Source organism: Pezoporus flaviventris, unplaced genomic scaffold (assembly GCF_033815535.1).
Source record: "Pezoporus flaviventris isolate CSIRO_AGI_PZ_B2104156 unplaced genomic scaffold, CSIRO_AGI_Pfla_v1 ptg000070l, whole genome shotgun sequence".
Taxonomy (NCBI): domain Eukaryota; kingdom Metazoa; phylum Chordata; class Aves; order Psittaciformes; family Psittacidae; genus Pezoporus; species Pezoporus flaviventris.
Genome location: NW_026892618.1, coordinates 813,453 through 833,006, shown reverse-complemented (window position 1 = coordinate 833,006; position 19,554 = coordinate 813,453). Strand labels below are relative to the sequence as shown.

General features: G+C 40.8%; 1 protein-coding gene across 3 annotated transcripts in view; it reads right to left on the bottom strand.

Annotated features, from left to right (window-relative positions):
* Positions 1–815: 815 nt before the first annotated feature.
* KIAA0930 (KIAA0930 ortholog) overlaps positions 816–19,554 on the bottom strand; it is a 77,438-nt gene continuing 58,699 nt past the window's right edge. For 2 of the 3 annotated variants that reach the window (XM_061472034.1, XM_061472037.1), the window contains exons 3-10: positions 19,107–19,214; positions 17,741–17,818; positions 15,198–15,299; positions 14,626–14,766; positions 12,325–12,519; positions 10,038–10,200; positions 8,749–8,904; positions 816–5,753 (exon numbers count right to left, since the gene is read on the bottom strand). In XM_061472034.1, coding sequence (XP_061328018.1) covers positions 5,713–5,753; positions 8,749–8,904; positions 10,038–10,200; positions 12,325–12,519; positions 14,626–14,766; positions 15,198–15,299; positions 17,741–17,818; positions 19,107–19,214 — 984 coding nt within the window. In that variant the 3' untranslated portion in view covers positions 816–5,712. The remainder of the gene's footprint in view (positions 5,754–8,748; positions 8,905–10,037; positions 10,201–12,324; positions 12,520–14,625; positions 14,767–15,197; positions 15,300–17,740; positions 17,819–19,106; positions 19,215–19,554) is intronic. The other variant, XM_061472036.1, reaches the window with a different exon arrangement.

Genomic DNA, 19,554 nt, shown 5'->3' with positions numbered 1-19,554 from the left:
GAGCAGAGTCATCTCAGAGGCAGGGCTGCCTCTGACTAGACAGAAGAAAACTAGTTCTTACGGGCTAAGAGAATGACTCTTGAGAACAGCCACCAAGAATCCCTCTGCTTGAATACTGAAAGATTTAAGAGCAATATTAATCGGTGTTTGCCTGATTAACGACACAGAACTCACTTTAGATCTAGCCTAAAAGCCAGGCCACAACATGATTCTTCTCGTCATTGGTTTGTGATAGTTTGACAAAAAAATCCACCAAAAGTATCCCAAATCAACCAAACAATAAGAATAAAATAGAAACAGACTTGTCATGACAAGTGTGGATCTTGCACAAATGCACCATGAACTGCTGAGACCATGGGAGCGCCTGTCACCCAACTGTACTTCCTGCCGTTAGCCACTATCATGCTGGTTAGTCCTACACCTTAATTCTGTTCATAGTTCTGGACCTACCCACTTTATGCCTGCAAATGGGAGCTACTTCTCACATGAAGATACAATTAATGGTTAGCAAAAATAAGTCAACATCTCCCCATCATCACACCCCCAATTACAATGATTGAGAAATTCAAGAGTCTGCTCCATTTTTTAAGCATGCAGTTGCTATTAATAGAGAGCCACACTTCTACCAGAATTGCCCAGTATTTTTTTGGCTCCCCCCTGCAACGAAGGATAAAGAGGCTCTGCCTCCTGGGTGCCTGTTTGGCAATCTCACCATGAGTGCCACAGCACATTATTCCACCCTTTATGCTCACTACCAGTAAGGAATACATTCAAACACCACTAGGCACAGTAGAGAAAAAACACTATTAACAGAATTCATGGTCATTTAAGAGGTCTGTTTATTGGCTGCAGGGTCCAACACTTTCTTCACTGCTGCCGTATGCAAAGTCAACTCCATTTTTGGTGCACAAAGGTTCTCCTTGCTCTTTGTTCAAAGGGCTCAGTATAGTGCCAGCATGATTTTCAGCCCATCATCTTCTAATCAACACTGATGGATCAATGAGGCAAAAAAACCCAAACCATGCAACATGTGTTAGTCTGATAAAAGTAGGCTGAGAATATTTATATATTTACACAATGTTCAACATCGTAACCTGCTTGCAGCCTTGTATTATCTTGACCAAGCATCAAAACAGCTACATTCTGGTGTAAAATACTTTTTCATTTATGGTTTGGTGTAAAAGCTTTCACTTCACAATGCCTTTAACTGGATTCTGCCATACCTATTTTTGATACAGAATTTCTACACACCAGTGTCACACACTTTTAGTCGTACCTCACAAAACAGTATAAGGCATTCGCAGATATCTGACTGCTGTGACCACAATGAATCCATTTTCCAGAGCTTTCAGCTGTGACCTTTGGAGACCATGAGTCTTTCAAACACAAAGGGCGAGTCCATAGGAGACAAATGGTTCGTCCAAGAACTATAAACTTTGCCGTTTCTTGATGCTGCTACACACAACATGGATAGAATTTAAGACTACTTCATTAATTTCCTAAATAAAAATTTGTTCTTAAACCCCACTGGATAACAACAGGGCTTAGGCACTTCTGAAAATTTTGTCTTATATCTGTCTGTAATAAGGGGAAGCTTCAGACTACAAAAGACAGGACAAGCAATCGTCTGGGAAGGGAAAAATCAGTGACTGTCAAGAAACAGGTCAGTAGTCTTGGAGTGTAGACTACGTATGTGGACTCCACATCCATACAAAACTTCAGCGACAAGGTGGGATTCTCTACATCAGGGTCTGCCAGAAGAAATCTCTCTACAGAGCCAGAGCCTTCAGTGTTTTAATTAAAACTTGGTTTAAGAATATACTTTGGGAAAACTTTTACTGCAATAACTCACCTGTGCAAACAATCCTGTTTTCTGGAAAGCAAAGCATGCCCGGAAATGTAAAACTGAGTAACAGTGATCCAGAGCCCAACACGCTTAAGTCTTGTAAACAATGAAGACCAGGAGAATAAAAAGAGAAGGAATGTGAACCTACACAAATCAGATTAGCCAAAAGAGCTGAAAGATTTGTGTGGCATTTCTAAAAATGGCTTCTTTTCAAAGGAGACTTGGAGCCCACCCTGCACTTGCTGGCTGTAAGAGAACACAATCTCACATATGTCACTGTCTCTAAGGCAGAGCAATAATCTGCTAATACAAATTAATTAATTTAAGAGCTGTCTTTAGAAAACAACAGCTTTTACTTCTTAAATTGATAGCAGTGAAAAAACTGTTAAGGGTGAGAAGATTTACATCCTTGCATTTGGCATCTATCAATATGCATCATCTACGGAGAGTTCAAGTAGTAAACCTCTATCTCCAGAGGGAGTGAATGGACAGAAGGAAGAAGTTAACTGCTTCATGAGGTATGGTGTATGGTGGGATTGTGTAAATAAACAAAGCTGATCTGCAGAGCCTCCTAAATCTCTTAATCATGCTGCATTCTCACTCATCCACATAACTAATGAAAACCCCTGTGCTCCAACAGTTAAGACATCGACAGCCACACAGCCTTTATGGCACTCCGAACACACTAGTTTATTCCTCAGCCATTGTTTAAATGGTCAAGAGGCTCAAATGGTTTACTGGTTAGGAGCTACAGAATTAAGAACCCCTCCAAATTAAAAGGGTGAGAGGCTCCTATTAACATTCCCTTTTCTTTTTTTGGTTTAGTGCAATAGCATGCTAAGGGCCCAGCTGTGCCATCTTGACCCAAGCAAAACTTCCCCGTTAATCTGTCTGTACAAGGACAACAAATTCCAGTTTCCAGAGTTCATTTAAAAGCAGAACAAAACACGGAATCTGTTTCCCCCTACTTGATAACAGAAAGTGGGAGCCAGGGATGATACATAAGAAGTATAACTTTAGAGAAGGAATAAATGAGAATCTGGCACATATACTTGTTTCTGAAAAGCACTATTGACATTCAGTAGACTTTCTGACCTCTGTTTTCTATGGATGTACATCTGGGCATACCTGTACACCCTTTCCTATTAGAAAAGGTAAGACTTTGTACCTGCTACATACCTACAGCATATCCACTAGCAAGATACAAGTAATAAACTGGCTCTTTTTAGGACATTTACATTGCAGTCCTTCAAAAACTAGACATCAAAATCCACCCACATACATGTAACAAGCAGATGATACCTCCTGCATAACAGGTATGGGATCTGAACTGTACCTTCTGTAACGCTGCCCTTCTACTAATGTACTAGTTTATAATCATTTATTTGCTCTAAACTATTGTGCAGCAAGATTTTGCTCAGTCTTCTAGGTCATGTGAAATTAACCTACCTGAACGTTAATACACGATAACAAGCATTTCAAATTACTGTCAACTGAGAAGTATTCAGGCACCTAGCACTCGGGTTCTAATCTGGATTCATTTCCTTTTCACGTGTGTTATTCCTCTAACTGACTGAAATGTATCAGTTGTCTCTAGTAGTACACATATTAACCTTCTCTGCCTTCCCTCCATACTGAATATTTAAAGGAAAACCAAACACTGATTGGCCTGGCCCATCAGTATGAAAGTGCAGACTAAGGAGCATCTTGAGAGGCTTCAGAGTAGGACTGGTCTTCTAGCTGAAGAGTGGTTTAACTCTCAGCATGGCCACAGGGAGAATAATTCTACTGACTGACATTAGGCATGCTGCCTCAGGACCTCAGGTAAGCACCTAAGCTGCCTTGTGAGCTCCTCGAGAGGGCACTTCAGCTGCTGACTTAGGACTCCACCTCTCTAACCTGGCTCAGGAAGAAAGCCTAGGCATTAAAGTCACATGCCTCAGGTTAGACCATGTGCACACCTTCAGATACACACACACACAGAGTACCACACAGTCCCACAGAGCAAAGTCAAAAGGCTGCAATGTGAAAAGTGGCTGTGCTGGTAATGACAGAGTGAACGTTTCTCTGACGTTGCTGCAACACATTTGAAGCAAACTGAAAACTGGTCAGCTGTCCCTGCCATGCACTCATGCTGCCAGGGTTAGAAATGCCATCACTCTGTACTATGGTGACTGCTGCTGGGCCTAGCCTCAGATAGAAAAAGACCTCCTTACCATGCTGGATTCACCATGTTGGGCTGAATGATAAAGTAAATCTCTACCTTTATGCTGAAGTGGAGCTATTCCCATGGAATCTGAGGAAAAAAGGCAGAAAGTCCTATTTCAGAGGTTAAGTCATCATATGCTATTGGCAGAATAACAACAAAGCACTTTGGGAGGGAGACAAAGGTCCAGGCTCCAAGCATGTGCCACTTGGTTACTGTGGCCACAGCATTAGACTGAGGTGCTCAGAGTCTAAAAAGTGACAAAAATGGCATCTTCGCTCTCCCTTTGTGCATGTATGGAGTCTCCCATGCCCTAAGCAACACACTACCCCACCCACTGCTGTGCCAGTTATGCAGTTGTAAGTAAACTAAGTATTGACTGGCTCCCATATCAAAACAGTGAACCAGACTGCAGTAGTCTCAGTATTGAATCATTTAGCTTTTCAAATGTCAAGGACAGCAGAGTTCTGCTATGTAGAGAAAGCTGCATTTTACCTGTAAACATAAGGCTTTTTTCCTGAGAGCTCCTGACACAACTTTCAGACTTCCCATTATGCAATTTTTAGTCACTTCTCAGAGCAGAATTACATTTCAATCTTGTCTTTCAAGAAAACACGCCATGCTTTGGCATGTAACAGTACAGTGAAACACCAACCAGGAGATGAAGAATCCAGGCAAGCTGCCCAACCATTAATCAGCTCTCATGCTCTCCTTGGCTACAAATACTACCACAGGGATGACCCTATGTATTCCGAAGTCCAGTGCGTGCAGGAGGATGTTGGTTATTGGTAAGGTTTTTAGATTTTGGAGTCCCATTATGGCCTCCTGTTTTTCCACTTGGGACTCAAACTTGTATCGACGCGGCTAACAGAGAGATAAGCAGCATTAGTACTGGATATGAACCTCAGCTTTACTATAGCAGCACATTTTAGCCTTCTTTTCACTGGCTTATTTTCTTAGCCAGTTCTGGAGGATGAAAATGTTGCTGTTCTTTGGTAGATACAGAAATCTGTCAGCAGAGTTCACCTGTCCTAACACTGACATGTGAATAAATGGGAACATTTTCAGCCTCTTAAGCTCTGACCTGCTGCACGTACCAAAATGGTGATGTATCTTTGTACCATCTTTTTCCTTTTCCTCTCCCAGCAGGAAATTATTCTCTCACCCCTTCAATCCCCACACGCACACACACACACACGTTCAGACAAACATTTAAGCCAAACCACGGACAAGGAGAGTGTATGGGTGAGAGTCCATGGAACAACGTTCATTAGCACATCATTATGAAATTCTCAGGTTGTTTCTTTCAAAGAATATAAAGTTTAACACATTCTGTACATGTTGTTGGTTTCTTAGTTATAAAGTAAACACAGTAACAAACTGTCCATAAAGCATTGACTCGTTTTAAACACAGCCCCTTCTCGTTTTATCTTGCTTAAAGTCCTCTTCCAGTCAGAAACAGGCGATGTACTGCAAGTGGGCATTCGGTGTATGACAGCAGAGGAAGGAAGAAAGAGGCACTTTTGATCGGCTGGTATTCTTGGACTTCCCTTTTTCCTGCGGAGGTTTATGTTCCTGACACTAGATGGTAGTGTTAGCACAGAAAACCGCTGTGGTTAGGCACTTGGCAACAAGGCTCCAAGGCAGTGCCCGCTCTCTGCTATGTCATCAGAATTGGTTTCTGCCGCACTTCCAGGATATCTGGGCAAGGGAGAGAAAGAAAGAGATACAGCGAACTTAGAAAGCTCCTGAAAGTTGCCACAGCACCAGAAAGCACGAAGAACCAGATGCAATTGTGGACTGCAGCACAGACCCCCTTATCCTGCTAAAGGAATTCAAAACACAGTGAGTATGTGACTTTGCCTATTAAAGTCCACCTTAATTCCTCCCCAGCTGCATCCTAGTTGAAAGGTGGTAAGCCACAAATATATCCCATCATGTAGAGATGACAGCTGATCTATTAATTATCATTTATAGTAGGATGAAACAACATGCATCAGACACTGTGGTGTAATCTTCCAGAGAAACAAGTGGAAGTGCCATTAGAGGGGATGCCAAGGGTTTTTCCTTTCTTGGAGAAATGCACCATTCCCAAGACCCTTAGAGAGACTTCTGGTTCTGAAGATATGGGTGCAAATAATTCAGCTGTTTAATGCATTCTTATAGCTTGAAGCCTGTATTTCTGCACTCAAACCTGCCATAAAGCCAACTCCTTTTGCTGGTTTCTCAGCTCTGTGTTGTCCAAATGTGACAGACTGTGAACCTGTAAATATCTGTCATAATCATGGGCATCTTTCCAAATGTGGACAGTAAATCCAGCGTGCTGGCACAGCAGTATGTAGGAGTATCTGGAAACTGGGTTGCTATGTCCTTTTCAAAGCTACACAGAGAACAAAGAGCATGGGAAAAGGGAGCACATGCTTAATTATAACTTAATTAAGAGGCTGTTCATACACAGCTGCACAAAAATTGATCCACAACTCCAGAGGACTCCAGCCACACTTGTTAAGACAGACACATAGTGAAGTGAACACAGTAAAGGACCACAAAGAGCATTAAGGGACTGGATCATCTGACACAAGGAGAGGCTGAGAGAAGTGTGATAATCTAGCATGGAGAGAAGGCTCAGAGCAGAAGAAGTCTTATCAATATGTATAAACTCCAGACATTTTAAAATGTGCTTTGATCACTGCCGCTGGGACTTAGTTTCTTAGTACTGGCCTCATAAATTACCCAAGGGAGACAAGCATCTTTCCCACTTTACCCTGCCCCACATGTAATGCTCCCACTTGCTGGAAAGCTGCCACTAGCACAAGTGCATTAATTCCAAAAAGGCACTGGAAATGGGCTCTACCCAATGTGCCAAGCTAAAGCAAACATAGGTAGTGAAAAACTGCAGATTAAAATTCTGCCTTACGGCCCAGGCATTTTGTGTCCTATTTCTGTGCATCTCAATATATACACCAACTCCTGCAACCGTATGTTAAACAAATTAAGTCTCAGAAAGGATGTTCAAAGCAAATATTTGAGCATGGAGGCATTTATGCCACCCACTTAAGCAAGTATTAAATGTCAGCAGGAACAATACATCTTCTGTGAACTCCAGAATGCCTGTGGTGAGAGAATGAGTGAGCTTGATAACTCCAGCTAACTAGCTGCAAGATCATCAACACAATTATCATAAGGCATAATTGCATGTTTTGCTGAACCATTGTTCAAAATCCACCCTTAATTACAGAGGAGCAATTTTTTACTGGAATTTGTAATTTCTTCTAAATGGAAATCAATCTCTACTTACAGTGAAAGGGCAAATGTAAAAACATCTCCTTGCTAATTATAATTTCCACCTTTACCTTACCAGCTATGATTTCCTTCCTTCTCTGCAGAGTAAAAGCCAGTCTACTTTTGCAACAGGCTCTGAGAGCTGAACCTGCAAATGAGGACAAGACTACTACAACTACTGTGTAAGAGGTGTCCTCTTTTTAGACCCAGACAAGAAAAAGCAGGCACTGATCAAAAGCCCACAGCTCAGAAAAACCTATTCAGCAGTCACCCCATTTGCCAGACATGAAGAGAAGAAAGAAGATTAAGTTCTTAGAGGAAGCCACAATTCTAAGGATCTTCCAAGGTTAGAGACAGAACTTTACATTCAGCTGGAACTACAGCTTTATTCCAGGGGATTCCAACTTTATTCTAGTCTAGATTAAGGAGTTCAGCAATGGTTTTGCCTGATATCAAACTTTCTGCCTGAGAAGATTGTGTGTTTCCAGTAGTAGACACTAGCAATGTCTGTGTCAAAGAAATTGCTACTACGTTTAGACACAGGAGACAGTGCTTAACCACTGCTACACTTTCTCAGTTTTCAGAATTATCTCAAGAGTTCCATAGGCATCTTCATTCTGCAAGCTGGATCCTTTAAAGGCTAGCAGGCTTGCTGATAAAGAGTTCAAGCAGACCAATTGTTTTCTGTAGTCTGCCTGTATTTGTAGGCAGTCAAGAGTTACTTGGATGAAAATCAAAACTTCATTAACTGCCTGCAGATCGTAAAACCCAACTTACTGTGCTATCCTGCCTCAGCTGAACAAATGCAGAGTTGGCTTTCATCAGTGTAGTAACTGACACAGCTGGACCAACAACACAGGGGACTCTAATGATTCATGGTATGACATACAAACATTATTATGTCTAATTAAAGACACTGGACACCTGACAGATTTACAGATATCTTGCCTAACTCTGACCAGTCCAAGCAACTTGGATGGAAACTAAATCTAAGAGTCAAAACTGGCAAAGGAGGTCACTCCAAATTCCAGAGCTGCCTTTCTGTAACCCTCCCGCTCACAAGTCTTGCTACAACTATTGATGTCAGTGGATGGGCTTACAACAAGTTGCATACACTCATGAGATGGATGAACTTTCCATATTAAAGCAACTAGTGGTCTTCTGGGTGTTTGTTAGTACAAATTACCAACTTGCCTGAACCATCATGGAGCAAAACTGGCCCACAGCCAGAGTACAAGTTGACACCCTTCTACTTGTTCATACTGATTTGCTGATAGTCAGCAAATGAGGTTTGTTATGTTTCCTTACAGAGAAATACTTGTTTCTCTGTCTTAAAAGAGGAATCCCCTGATACAGAAGACTGTCTAGGAACTAAAGGACTCTCTGCTTATGTGTAATACATGCTAAAATTCACCTGTTAAAATCCGATGCAATGGCAAAGTGATGTAAGTTAAGTGTGCATAGAGTAGAAAGTTTTCATCTGTTCTGTTCAGCTTCAGCCATGAGCCCACCAGAGAGCGTCCTGTTCCGGATAAGGACCGCGACCTCAGATTCGTAGCATTGTGCAGATCTGTAAAGGCGAAAGACAGCAAGTTCAAGGTGACTGTTGTACTTCCTGTGTTTCATTGGAACACTCCTGAAAGTGAAGTAAAAAAAAGGAAGACAAAAGGAAAGCCTGCTATTCATTGTCTAGAGGTAAGTCACATGCAGGACACTACTACTACTATTTATTTTTTTTTTTAATCGGTCAGGTCTTGCCTGACACAGAATTCACTATTTACAACTGAAGCTAATGAATGGTAGCAGCAGCTGGCAGCATTTATAAGCAGCCAGGAGAGGGAATGAAGCCTTTGCTACCACATTGCACAAGCAGAATCCTAACCCATACACAAAATAATATTCTTAAAATTAAGAAGTTACTCATGTAGAAATTCACAAATGTTAACAGAAGAAAAATTGTTTCATATGAAGAAAATTGACGTCTACCAGATAGGGGAGAGTCAGCATTAATATGCTCTCAGCCAAACCTGGTACACTTCAGCAGTCTCATTCTTCTCATGATTAGAAGTCCACAAATAACTTTTAAACAAAAGGATACCAAGTCCACTGTCACCTAGAGACATGTTTTAAAGCTGCAGGTCTCTCCCACAGCCAGGAATGCATATGCTGCATTTTTTGAGTGTTTCTGAACTTTCCCTCCATTCCCATGAAAAAATAAGCCCTGTCCCACAGTGCTCAAGGCAGATGTTGAAGTGAACTGAACAATTCTGGACAAGACTGATCCAAGCTCTGGGATTCATTTGTTTAAAAGTAGGTCCTGATCCAAACAAATTGGTCCTAGCAAAGGAAGAATACGTAACAGCAGCTAGTCTAGCAAGATGCATAACAGCGTGGGAGGAAGGAGGCTATTCCCTCTCCCCACATGTTACCACTATGCCAAGATCATTGGGGTCATCAGGTCAGAAGAACCTGACTCTGGTAGCTAGGATAAGTATAATTCTCTTGCTGTTTCACACTTGCACACAGCGGAAGTAAGCAAAGTGAGTCCTCATGGACTGTTCCTGTCCACAACAGGTCTGTCTGCACTGGAGGCAGCACAGGCCAGACCAAGGATGCTGCTTATTTTTTACCTTTCATGAAATTCATGACTGGGATCTGTGCCCTCTCCAAACAAGTCTGTTTAGCTGATACTACTTCTCTCACCTCCACCATCATCATCTCTGAAGAACTCCTCACTGTCATTTGCCGAGTGCGATTTTTTCATCTCGGCAATTCGATTTCGGGGCACTTTTCTCTTGAGGGATGGGGAGAAAAAGGATGGGCGATTGTTGCGTTCTGGGGTTGGCGGCGTGCTGAAAGAAGTGACCTGAAAGGGAAATAAAAAAATGCTAGAGGAAGTTCTGTTTGAAAAGTTCTAATGCTTCTAGTAAGAAATAATCAGTCTCAAATATGTGCCACGAGGCAATGATATGTGTGAAAATAAGAATCGTGACTGGCATCTAGCTGTAAGGTTTATCAGCATGGCCAGAAAATGTCAACTGAAGAGTCATCTCAGCTTTGAGATGCTCATCAAGGTGAAAATGTTTTGATGTATCATCAACCTCCACTGTTATAAAGTCTCTCCTGAGCTGATGACTTTTAAGAAGGATTTATAGTCATGAAAGAAGAAAATTAATAATATAGGCACCAAGAATGTCAATTTTATTTTTGCATGTTGAAATTCAGGGAACTTAATGTATTTCACACACTAAAATTGCGCATCTTCATTTCTTTGGCAAACACAAGGTTAGAAGGATGTCACATGAGATCACTGTGAAAGGTCACAGTGTCTCTGTGAAGCAGGGTTGCAAGGCAATTACTTAGCCCAAGATCCTGACGCAAAAGTGAAGTCAATGTACAATTACATGTATATCGTATTTCAATAGAAGATGGGAAAAACAAGTGGAGATTCCCCTGATGATTTGGTCAGTTCAAGTGATGACCAACACAAGTATATAATTGTCTATGGTAAAACACAGATTAGGGATGAAACTATAAAGACACCCTTCCTTCAAAGCAGTAGTTGCTCTTGAGTAAACCACACTTATAGTCAACCATACTTGTTTCAGAAAGAACTGAAATGTAGTGCTTATATACTGGTTTTGCTAGTAATATTCTAGTTTCATCTCAAATGAAAAAATTAAATAGGGATATCTACTTTGCCAATTGAGGTAATTTCTGTTTCATCTTTCTTCACAGTCAGTTTCACAATCCCATAGCTGTCCCTGAGGTGACACCTGATACTGCTCATCTCTATCCATACAAATAAAGAGGGAGATGACATGTGAGTGAGGATGACAGGCAAACAGGTTGGTGTTGCACTGCAGAAAAACACTGTGTTGTCCCTCTATCATTACTGTTAAAAACAGGTAGAAGCATTCTACCACCCAAGTAATCCTCTCTTTCATGCAGGTTTTTAATTCTGTAGCCATTTCCTATCACACCTGGAGGGAAAACCAGAAACACACAAATCACCATTAAAACCATTAGCCAAAAGCAGCAATCACCCATTATCAAATCTATTGTGACATTTTCCAGTTGACACTTGAATTCTTGGAGCCAAAAGTTCAGGAAGTCCCTCCAGGCCTGATCTCTCCTGGCTGTATCTCTACAGTAGAAAGCAAGCACACCTAGTTAACGAGCTCTGTGCTGGCAGCTCATTTGCCTCGTAGGAAGCCAGAAACAAAAATCATACAGCTGTATAGAGACATTCAGAAGGAGTCCTGCAGACCTTTAAATTACTCAACTTAGCTATTGTATACACAGGAAACTATACTAGAATCCATCAAGAACTACCCATCCCAGGTCAGGATATATCTGTGTAGGTATTTTGAAGAGGCTGCCTAATCCCCATTAACGAAGTAAAATGCCTCTACGGAAAACAACACACAGGACTGAATAAAGGTGAAATCAGCACCTATGGACCGATTCTATTGCCATTTTACTCCAGTTGCATTAAAATTAAGCAAAAATATGGTACTGCCTCTAAATCTGTATTCTTTGCTTTAATTTTATACAGGTTTCACGTTGGCAGCATTCATCAGTGACAAAATCTAACCGTACCATTTCCTGTGAAGGTTAGAAAGCAACCTATATAATATACAAATTCTACATTTCTAGGTAAATCCCATCTTGTACAGAAATGGAATATATTAATTTTCATAGAAAACAGGCAGAATCATCATTTTCCCTGGCATCAACATCACTGTTGTTTCCTAAAAACACTCCTCCAGAAGCATGAATCATCCAGTCATCTCTCTATTTAGCATGTGCTCAAGGAAAAATGAGCTAAAAATTCATCTGCATATACTGAGCGTGTTCAAAATACACACAGGGAAACCCAAGTTTAGAACCCTGATGTAAGTTAATCCCAGCTTCAGTCTGTCTAATGGCTTTGGAACAAAATATGTTCATGTTTAACCTTAAGTCAGTATTTCCATCCACTACTTACTCTCTCATGCACTGGGGATTCTGGATTTGAATCTTCTTCTGTCCCATACGGCGAAGTGTCACCAGTAGAAACTCTACTCACTGCCATCTCTGCATGTCCTTTCCCTTGTGGCCCTTTCATTCGGACAAACTCCATGTTATTGTATTTATAAAAGCCAAAAGACATTCTTTGAGCCATCTTAGCTGCAACACTCACCTACAATGCATCAAGACAGGAGAGGAAGAACACGTAACATCACCTCCATGTTTCAAAAAAAAGAATATTATCAAAGTTATCTATCAGTAAGTAAAAAAAATAGTGAAAGTCAAAAACATAGTGGATAATGATCATTATCTGGATTCTTGAAAAGCATGTTAAGCACAACCTGAAGTGATGTCCAGAGGGGAAGCAATCTTACGGATACAAAAACAAAGGCTCAGAGAAAAATCAACTCCTTCAGCTACCCAAAAGACAGAGTTACCCAGTGGCACCCTGAGATAAAATAAAAAGGTTTTTATCCAGACTCACACAACGTGCCACACCAGATCACAAGAAGCCACATGCACAATTCAACACAGCCTGTGCAGGGACACTCATTTGAGTCCAAAATGCAATAGACATACACACACAATACTTCAAGCTAGCAAAGTGCACTGCACAATTCTGGCACTATGTGGTGGCAAGTCAATTCAGACATTTGTGCATCCACATTGTCAAGGCCAAAGCTTGAAGAACCAGCCTCCATGTACAACTAACCTCTATTGCACTGTTAGCCTCAAAACCCTGACAGCTTTTGAACCCTCTCAACAGACAGAAGGGCTCAATTTCCAGTTAACACAGCTGAACTGAAAACTGAACTGAGAATGGAAAAAAGGAACAAACCAATATGAAAATAGTCAAGATTTTGCCAAGTGAAGCAAGTAGGACTTATCCATAAGTTTAAGTGGCTTATCACAACTTTCAGCAGTTTATAGCCTGAAAGGGCCAAGATGCTCATCATGCAACACAAATCATATTGCACTAAGAATTACAGAATCATTTAGGTTGGAGAAGCCGTCTAAGATCATGTAGTCCAACTGCTATCCCATTACTGCTAAGTCCACCACCAAAACATAGAATCATAGAATAGTTAGGGTTGGACATGTCCCTAAGGGACACATCTACACATCTTTTAAATACCTGCAGGGATGGCAATTCCATCACTTCCCCAAGCAGCCTGATCCAGTGCTTGACACCCCCTGCAGTGAAGAAATTCTTCCTAAAACCCAATCTAAACCTCCCCTGATACAAAGAAAATCAAGTAACCTTCAACAGCACAGAAAGATTGCTTCCGTTCTGTCAAAAGAATGGTCAAATTTCAATTTTTACCTTTGGCCTTAATTGAGTATTTGAAGTGATAACAATGTAAAATAGCTGTGTGGTCAAACAGGACATTCCTAGGTTAACAGGTGACTTTGACACATCAAATCCTGTCTTTCCACTACAGGGCTTTCTTCTTACATTGTCTTTAGTGATTCTGCATTCTCACGTATTTTCATAAGACAGTGGTGGGACAGAGAAACAATTGCAGTTTCATGTTCCCTCAAAAAACTTCTAGAAGAGAGTGATTACTCACATTTAAAGATAAAGGAAATTATTCAGGAATTGTCCTGACAAGGGTAGGAACAAAGGGAAATGAAGTTTACAATCACAGTAGATATTGTGGGGATTTTTTTTGTTTGTTTATTTTAAACCTCTCAGGGCTGTCTTCAGAACAGAGAAGTTTATTGGCTTTTGCACTCTCTTGACCTCAGCTGTAAGTACTGAATTTGGAGCTAGAAGTGCTGGAATTTCATGTTTCTGTAGGAAAGCAAAGAAAGCTTCTTTGTGTGTCAGTGAAACTACAGTGGTCTTCTGAAAATAGCTGTTAAGTACAAAACACACTAAAGAAAAACACATTTTACATAAACTCTACCTTGCTGTAAGTTCTCCATGCAAAACACACCTCTGAAGTAACTAGAAATATCTGTGACCTTTCACAAAAATGAAGGGGCACCCAGAACAATGTTATTCAGACCCATTCCTGTGTCACATTCTTGACTGCTTATTAACTCCACTACTTCATTCCTTTTTGCAAACGCCAGAGTAATATATCCTGATCTGAATACTCTCAGCTGTCTGAGCCAAAAGCCTTACTTTTCAGTTAACTTTCAAAGCCAAGAAAGACAGACTACAATGCAGATGATGAACAGGACAAAAAGCTAACATACTCATCAGCAAAGAAAAACTGGTCAGAGAGAGTATCATTAGTGCCAAGGACGCTGTCTTTCAGAAGCATCTTACCCTGTTGTCATAGACCTTCTTGAGTGCTTCATAGCGGATAGACCCCTGAAAAATCACCCCTTGGAAGGTGTTGGTTTTGTCACTGGCCACCAGCTCCACACAGACCATTTCTCCTTCTCCCACAGTCATGTCACTGAAAACCTGCCAAAGATGCAAGATAAAACACTTTAAGGCAAACTGCAGCTGTTAAAGTTCAAATATATTCAGATTCCCCCTAGGCCCAAAGCAGTTTCAATAGAAATGGCAGAAAGCAAGGGAGCAGTATGCTCCACCCCAGCCTTTCAAAAAAAAACCCCAAAAAAACACAGAATTCAGGCAGTGCACACTGCAAATCATAAGCAACTCTCAAATTAGCCTGTCTTGCTTCAGTTTCATCATAAAGACAGATGCCAAAATCCAGCTTTAAGCTCAGATGTCAAACATTAAAGAAACAGAAAGGTCAAATAAAATAAAAACTACTAGAAGATAAGCTCAATTAGCCAAAAGCATTTGTTCAAAAGGTACAAGAAAACAGCTGACTGGGGCAGAAGACTGAATAGGACAAAACTCCGCTGCTGCAACGAGGAACTCACCTCTTCAAAGCTGTCAATCATGAAGAATATGTTGGGGTAGCTGATTTTTGACTCCTCTCCTTTACTGTCCATTGGGTGTTTGCTAGGAGATGCAAACACTTGCTGAGAAAGATATGGGGGAAAAAGTACACCTCAATTAAATGTACTTGGGAAGGAACACACTGGACAGAAGGCAAGTAATACCAAAACACCACAGTACCACACTGTTCAGTCAGCAAGTGTTTTCACTTACACTAGAGATGCTGGACATCCTGCAGGCAAAGGTGAGCTGGTTTCTGACTACAGCCTGTTTTGCAATAGTGACTAAACTTGTGAAATCCTTGAATTTTCACATGCAAGTTATCAAATACCAGTTGCTCCACAGTAAATGTCCCTGTGGGTACCTGACCTGTCACCATCCCATGGAACAGCTAAGCCTTTTCATTAACAGAGAAAACCACCTTGAGCTGTCTTTAAGTTACTGCTATGTGCTGCAAAATAAGAGCACACACAGCAAGAAAGTTACTGTGGAGTAGCTGACCTAGCACTATTTGCTTATACAGTTAATTTCACTGTTACTGTTTGCTTAGTACCACAATGAGATCAACATCACTCAGTAATGAGAAGCATAGCCCTCAGCAAGACAAGCATTTTTCTCAGCCTCATCTTCTGTTTCTTTCTCTATCCACTGTGCTTCCTCTTCCGTGTTTCTCCCTTTGAAGCAGTTCCTGAACTCCTTTGGTCACTTCACTTCTCAAAACAACCTGTGTTTAAATAGCTAAAGGCTTTAGATTTTATCATTCCAAAAAGATTGCCGGTAAAGAGGAAGAAGAATTCATACCAGGTAGCTTTCTTTCCTTCCACCTCTGTTTGCAAACAAAATTTTGAATTAAGGAACTGCCCAGACTGTCAGAGGCTTGTCGTCCTCTTGCTACAAACCACTCCATGCAAACTCATGAGAAATTGCTTTTCCTTATTTGTACTTACGAAGCCTACATGCACATTTAAACATAGGTTATTAAGAAGAAAGGTTGCTTCATGACAAGAAACAACATTAGATGGCAACAAGTTTCTGGCTGCATACCTTAGGTACTCATAGGTCTGGAGTAGCACAGCAAGTCCTACGCCTGAATAGGGCTTGCTGTCCTAGGGCTTCTACCTGTTCAACACCTGGCTGCACACTGACAGGGTAATAAATGCTTTCTAAAGCAAGAACCATCAGAACAGTAATACAGGACCAAAAGAGTTGGGTTTTGTTCATTTAAAGCTGAGCCTCAATGGTGCATGTTACAATGAGATGCTCTACTGCAAACATGCTTTCCACAGTATACAGAATTGCCTTTTCTCTCTCCATAGATCAGCTTCATGATCCTGAAATATTACTAATGTGTACTGGTAAGTTCCAATGTGTGCTGAGTTTCTCCCAGAAAAGGGAAGACAAAAATTCAGAAGCAGTCCCACATTCCTCTAGGAATGAGGAACAGAAAACTTCCTCCTTACTCTGAACAATGCTCACAGGCAGTGAGGGCAGGTCCCTCATCTTCCTAGTTTTCAAATCTTCACTTTAAAGATTATTCTCAAAAAAATTTTGCAGAAGTTAACTGGGGATGTTTCCAGTAGCAAACAGTGCAAGAAGCAATGAGAAATAAAAGGCTTACATCAGTGTTGTAACGTGGCGGCTCAACAGCACAAGGAGAATTACGCACCTAACTAATGCGGATTGCAGATACAATAATCAGTGCTGCTAGTTTTGTTTGTAGGCAAAGCAATGCTTGTTTCAAAATGGTAAAACAAAATTAAAGGATTAAAGAGCATTGGTTTATTTTAGGTAAAGCCATGCAAGCAGCTGAATGAGCTAAAGGAATGGAAATGTCTGGGAGGAACAGCCTTTTAAAGGCAGCAGGAGCCTTCAAAAGAAGGATTTCTACCAACTAAGAGAAGTTATTGCAAGATCTGCTGGAAACTGATTGAAGAAGTCCAATGTTTCTTGTTCCTATCCCCTCTGTGCTTATAATTCAGTCTCCTCCCACTATATTAAACCCTGGATTAACTGTATGCTGCACAGAAGCAAATGATATAAACCTTTGGCATGGAAACAGAAGGAATGAGCAGTTTTAGAGAGGAAACAAGATTCTCAAAGTAATAAAAAGATAAATTGATAATCAGCAAATTGTCTACCATTCAAAAGCCCTATATTACAGATACACCCCAAAGGATTCTCATAACTCTGATCTCATAAAATTTCAGGTCTACCCTCTGACTGGTTAATAGTTGGGTATACTCCTCCCTCAGCACACACACTCCCCATCCTCCACCCAAAATCCTGTAGGCAGAGATTATAAATCTTGAAAACATGCAGGGGTCTTTATAATGTTTCAAGTGGGGCTCTAGAGATTTTGATGCCTGTCAGGAAATATCACTAAACAAAGACTTGAGATGCTTCACAAGAATGCAGCTGTTAGATCCCAGACTGAGAACCGCAGCTCTGGTTTTAATACGATTCTTAGGATTAGGTAATACTGCATGCCAACCTCTTATCCACAGTAATAATACAGTAATCTCACCTGAGATTTCTTCTTGTGAATATGAATATCTCCTCCATCGGAACGCGTGCACACAGCACATGTCACTACATAATCCAACTATAACAGAGCACCAGATAGAGAAGTAAAGGTTTAGTTAGAAAAACAAAGCATTCATTTCTGTGAAGCAGAAGACACTCCCTCTTCGTTTTTTGGGGTTTTTTTTTCAGCTGTTTGGCTAAAAACCAAGATGTTTTGATTTTTTCATTTTCTTTATTCTCATCACTATACTGAAACTCCGACAATTTTCAAGCCTATTTATTAACTCAGTGATACTGAAATTTTTTGCAGAGATGCTGCTGAAGTGCACAACCTGCAGCTAAAGAAACTTCTGTGAATACGGTTTAACAGTGGCTTACTGGTCAGCTAGAGGAATAAGCATCTCACACACACACAAGCACATTTTAAAGTAGAAATGGAAAAGATAACCTCCCGTCAAAAAGGGAAAATCAGAAACATTAGAGAGGTCAGAAACCATTAATGTAACCTGCCAAGCCACCTGAAAACACATGTAAGGAGGAAGTGCAATAGCTCTGGACAGCAATACGCAGCTGTAGCAGCATCTCTGAATTCTGACTGTAGCAAACGGATTCTGGTTTTATTGAGCAAATAATGGTGGAAGCTGCCCTGTGCAGAGAAGCTCTGCAATGAGACTTTTGGGAGGAAGCAGAGAGAATGAAAACAATTTATTTTCCGGGATGTGTGCAATGAGCCAGCAGTCTCTTCTGAGATCATCATCAACGGAACTTTTAAGGGATCTCAAATGACTGTAGGAACATTCAGCTTCCCTAAGCACCAATGTAACATATGTAATAACTAAACAACCTATGAGTTAATTAAGGAAATAATTTGTGCTAGCTTCATATTTCCATCAACAACAACAAAAGTTTTATTAAAGTTCTAATACAGAGCGCAAAATCCCAGTGTAATGCATAGGACCTTTACTGCACTTCCACCTAGCAGTTCCCCCTCTTAAGCTGCACCAGTACTGTGAACTCTAACAGAAATGTTGCTTGTCTAACAGTCTCATTAACTCTCAAAAGCTATCAAACTTGACAAAGCCTTCCATTTTGCAAAACTTCGTTCCAGAGCATAAAATTCAGCCCAACTTTATTGGATATATTTAAAGTTTTTGAGGAAAGCTATTAAGGCTCTACTGAAAAACAGCAAACAACTCAGGTCCTGTTCATTTAGACTCTGAAAGGCAAAATTAAAGCCATATTTTCTTTACATGCTCCAGAAGTACTCAAATCCCTCAAGCTAGGGAGGAAAGGGGACTGACCAAAACCTACCCTGAAACCTCTCCAGCATAAATAGCCAGTAAAAATTAGATAAGCATCACTGTTACCTTCTGCAGGATGAGATTCAAGTAGACACTCTCTTCCCAGTCAATGTCGGGGTCGCCCAGGCCAGGAAGCTTCTTAGAATCTCTCCGGTAAACTTCAACTTCAACCTGCTAAGAAAATATCACAAATCCTTGAAAGATATTACTTAAAGATACCTATATGCAAACATACACTGACACCAGAATCTGCATGTTGTGGAGATTCCAGCTATGTTTTTCTGTCAGAATTAGATCTTTCCTGACCATGCAAGGTCAGCCCCTGTGGAAGGCTTTGTGTGGAAGCAAAGCTGGGGATGTGAAGGGGATGTGAAGAAGAACAGGTGAGAAAGGCAGGTCTGTGCAGGGAAATCTCAGTTATGGACAGCAGCTTCATTTCTTTCTCATTGCACGTATGTTTTAGCAAATATTAAATTAATAAAATCAGGGATACACACACGTATTTTTCTTACCA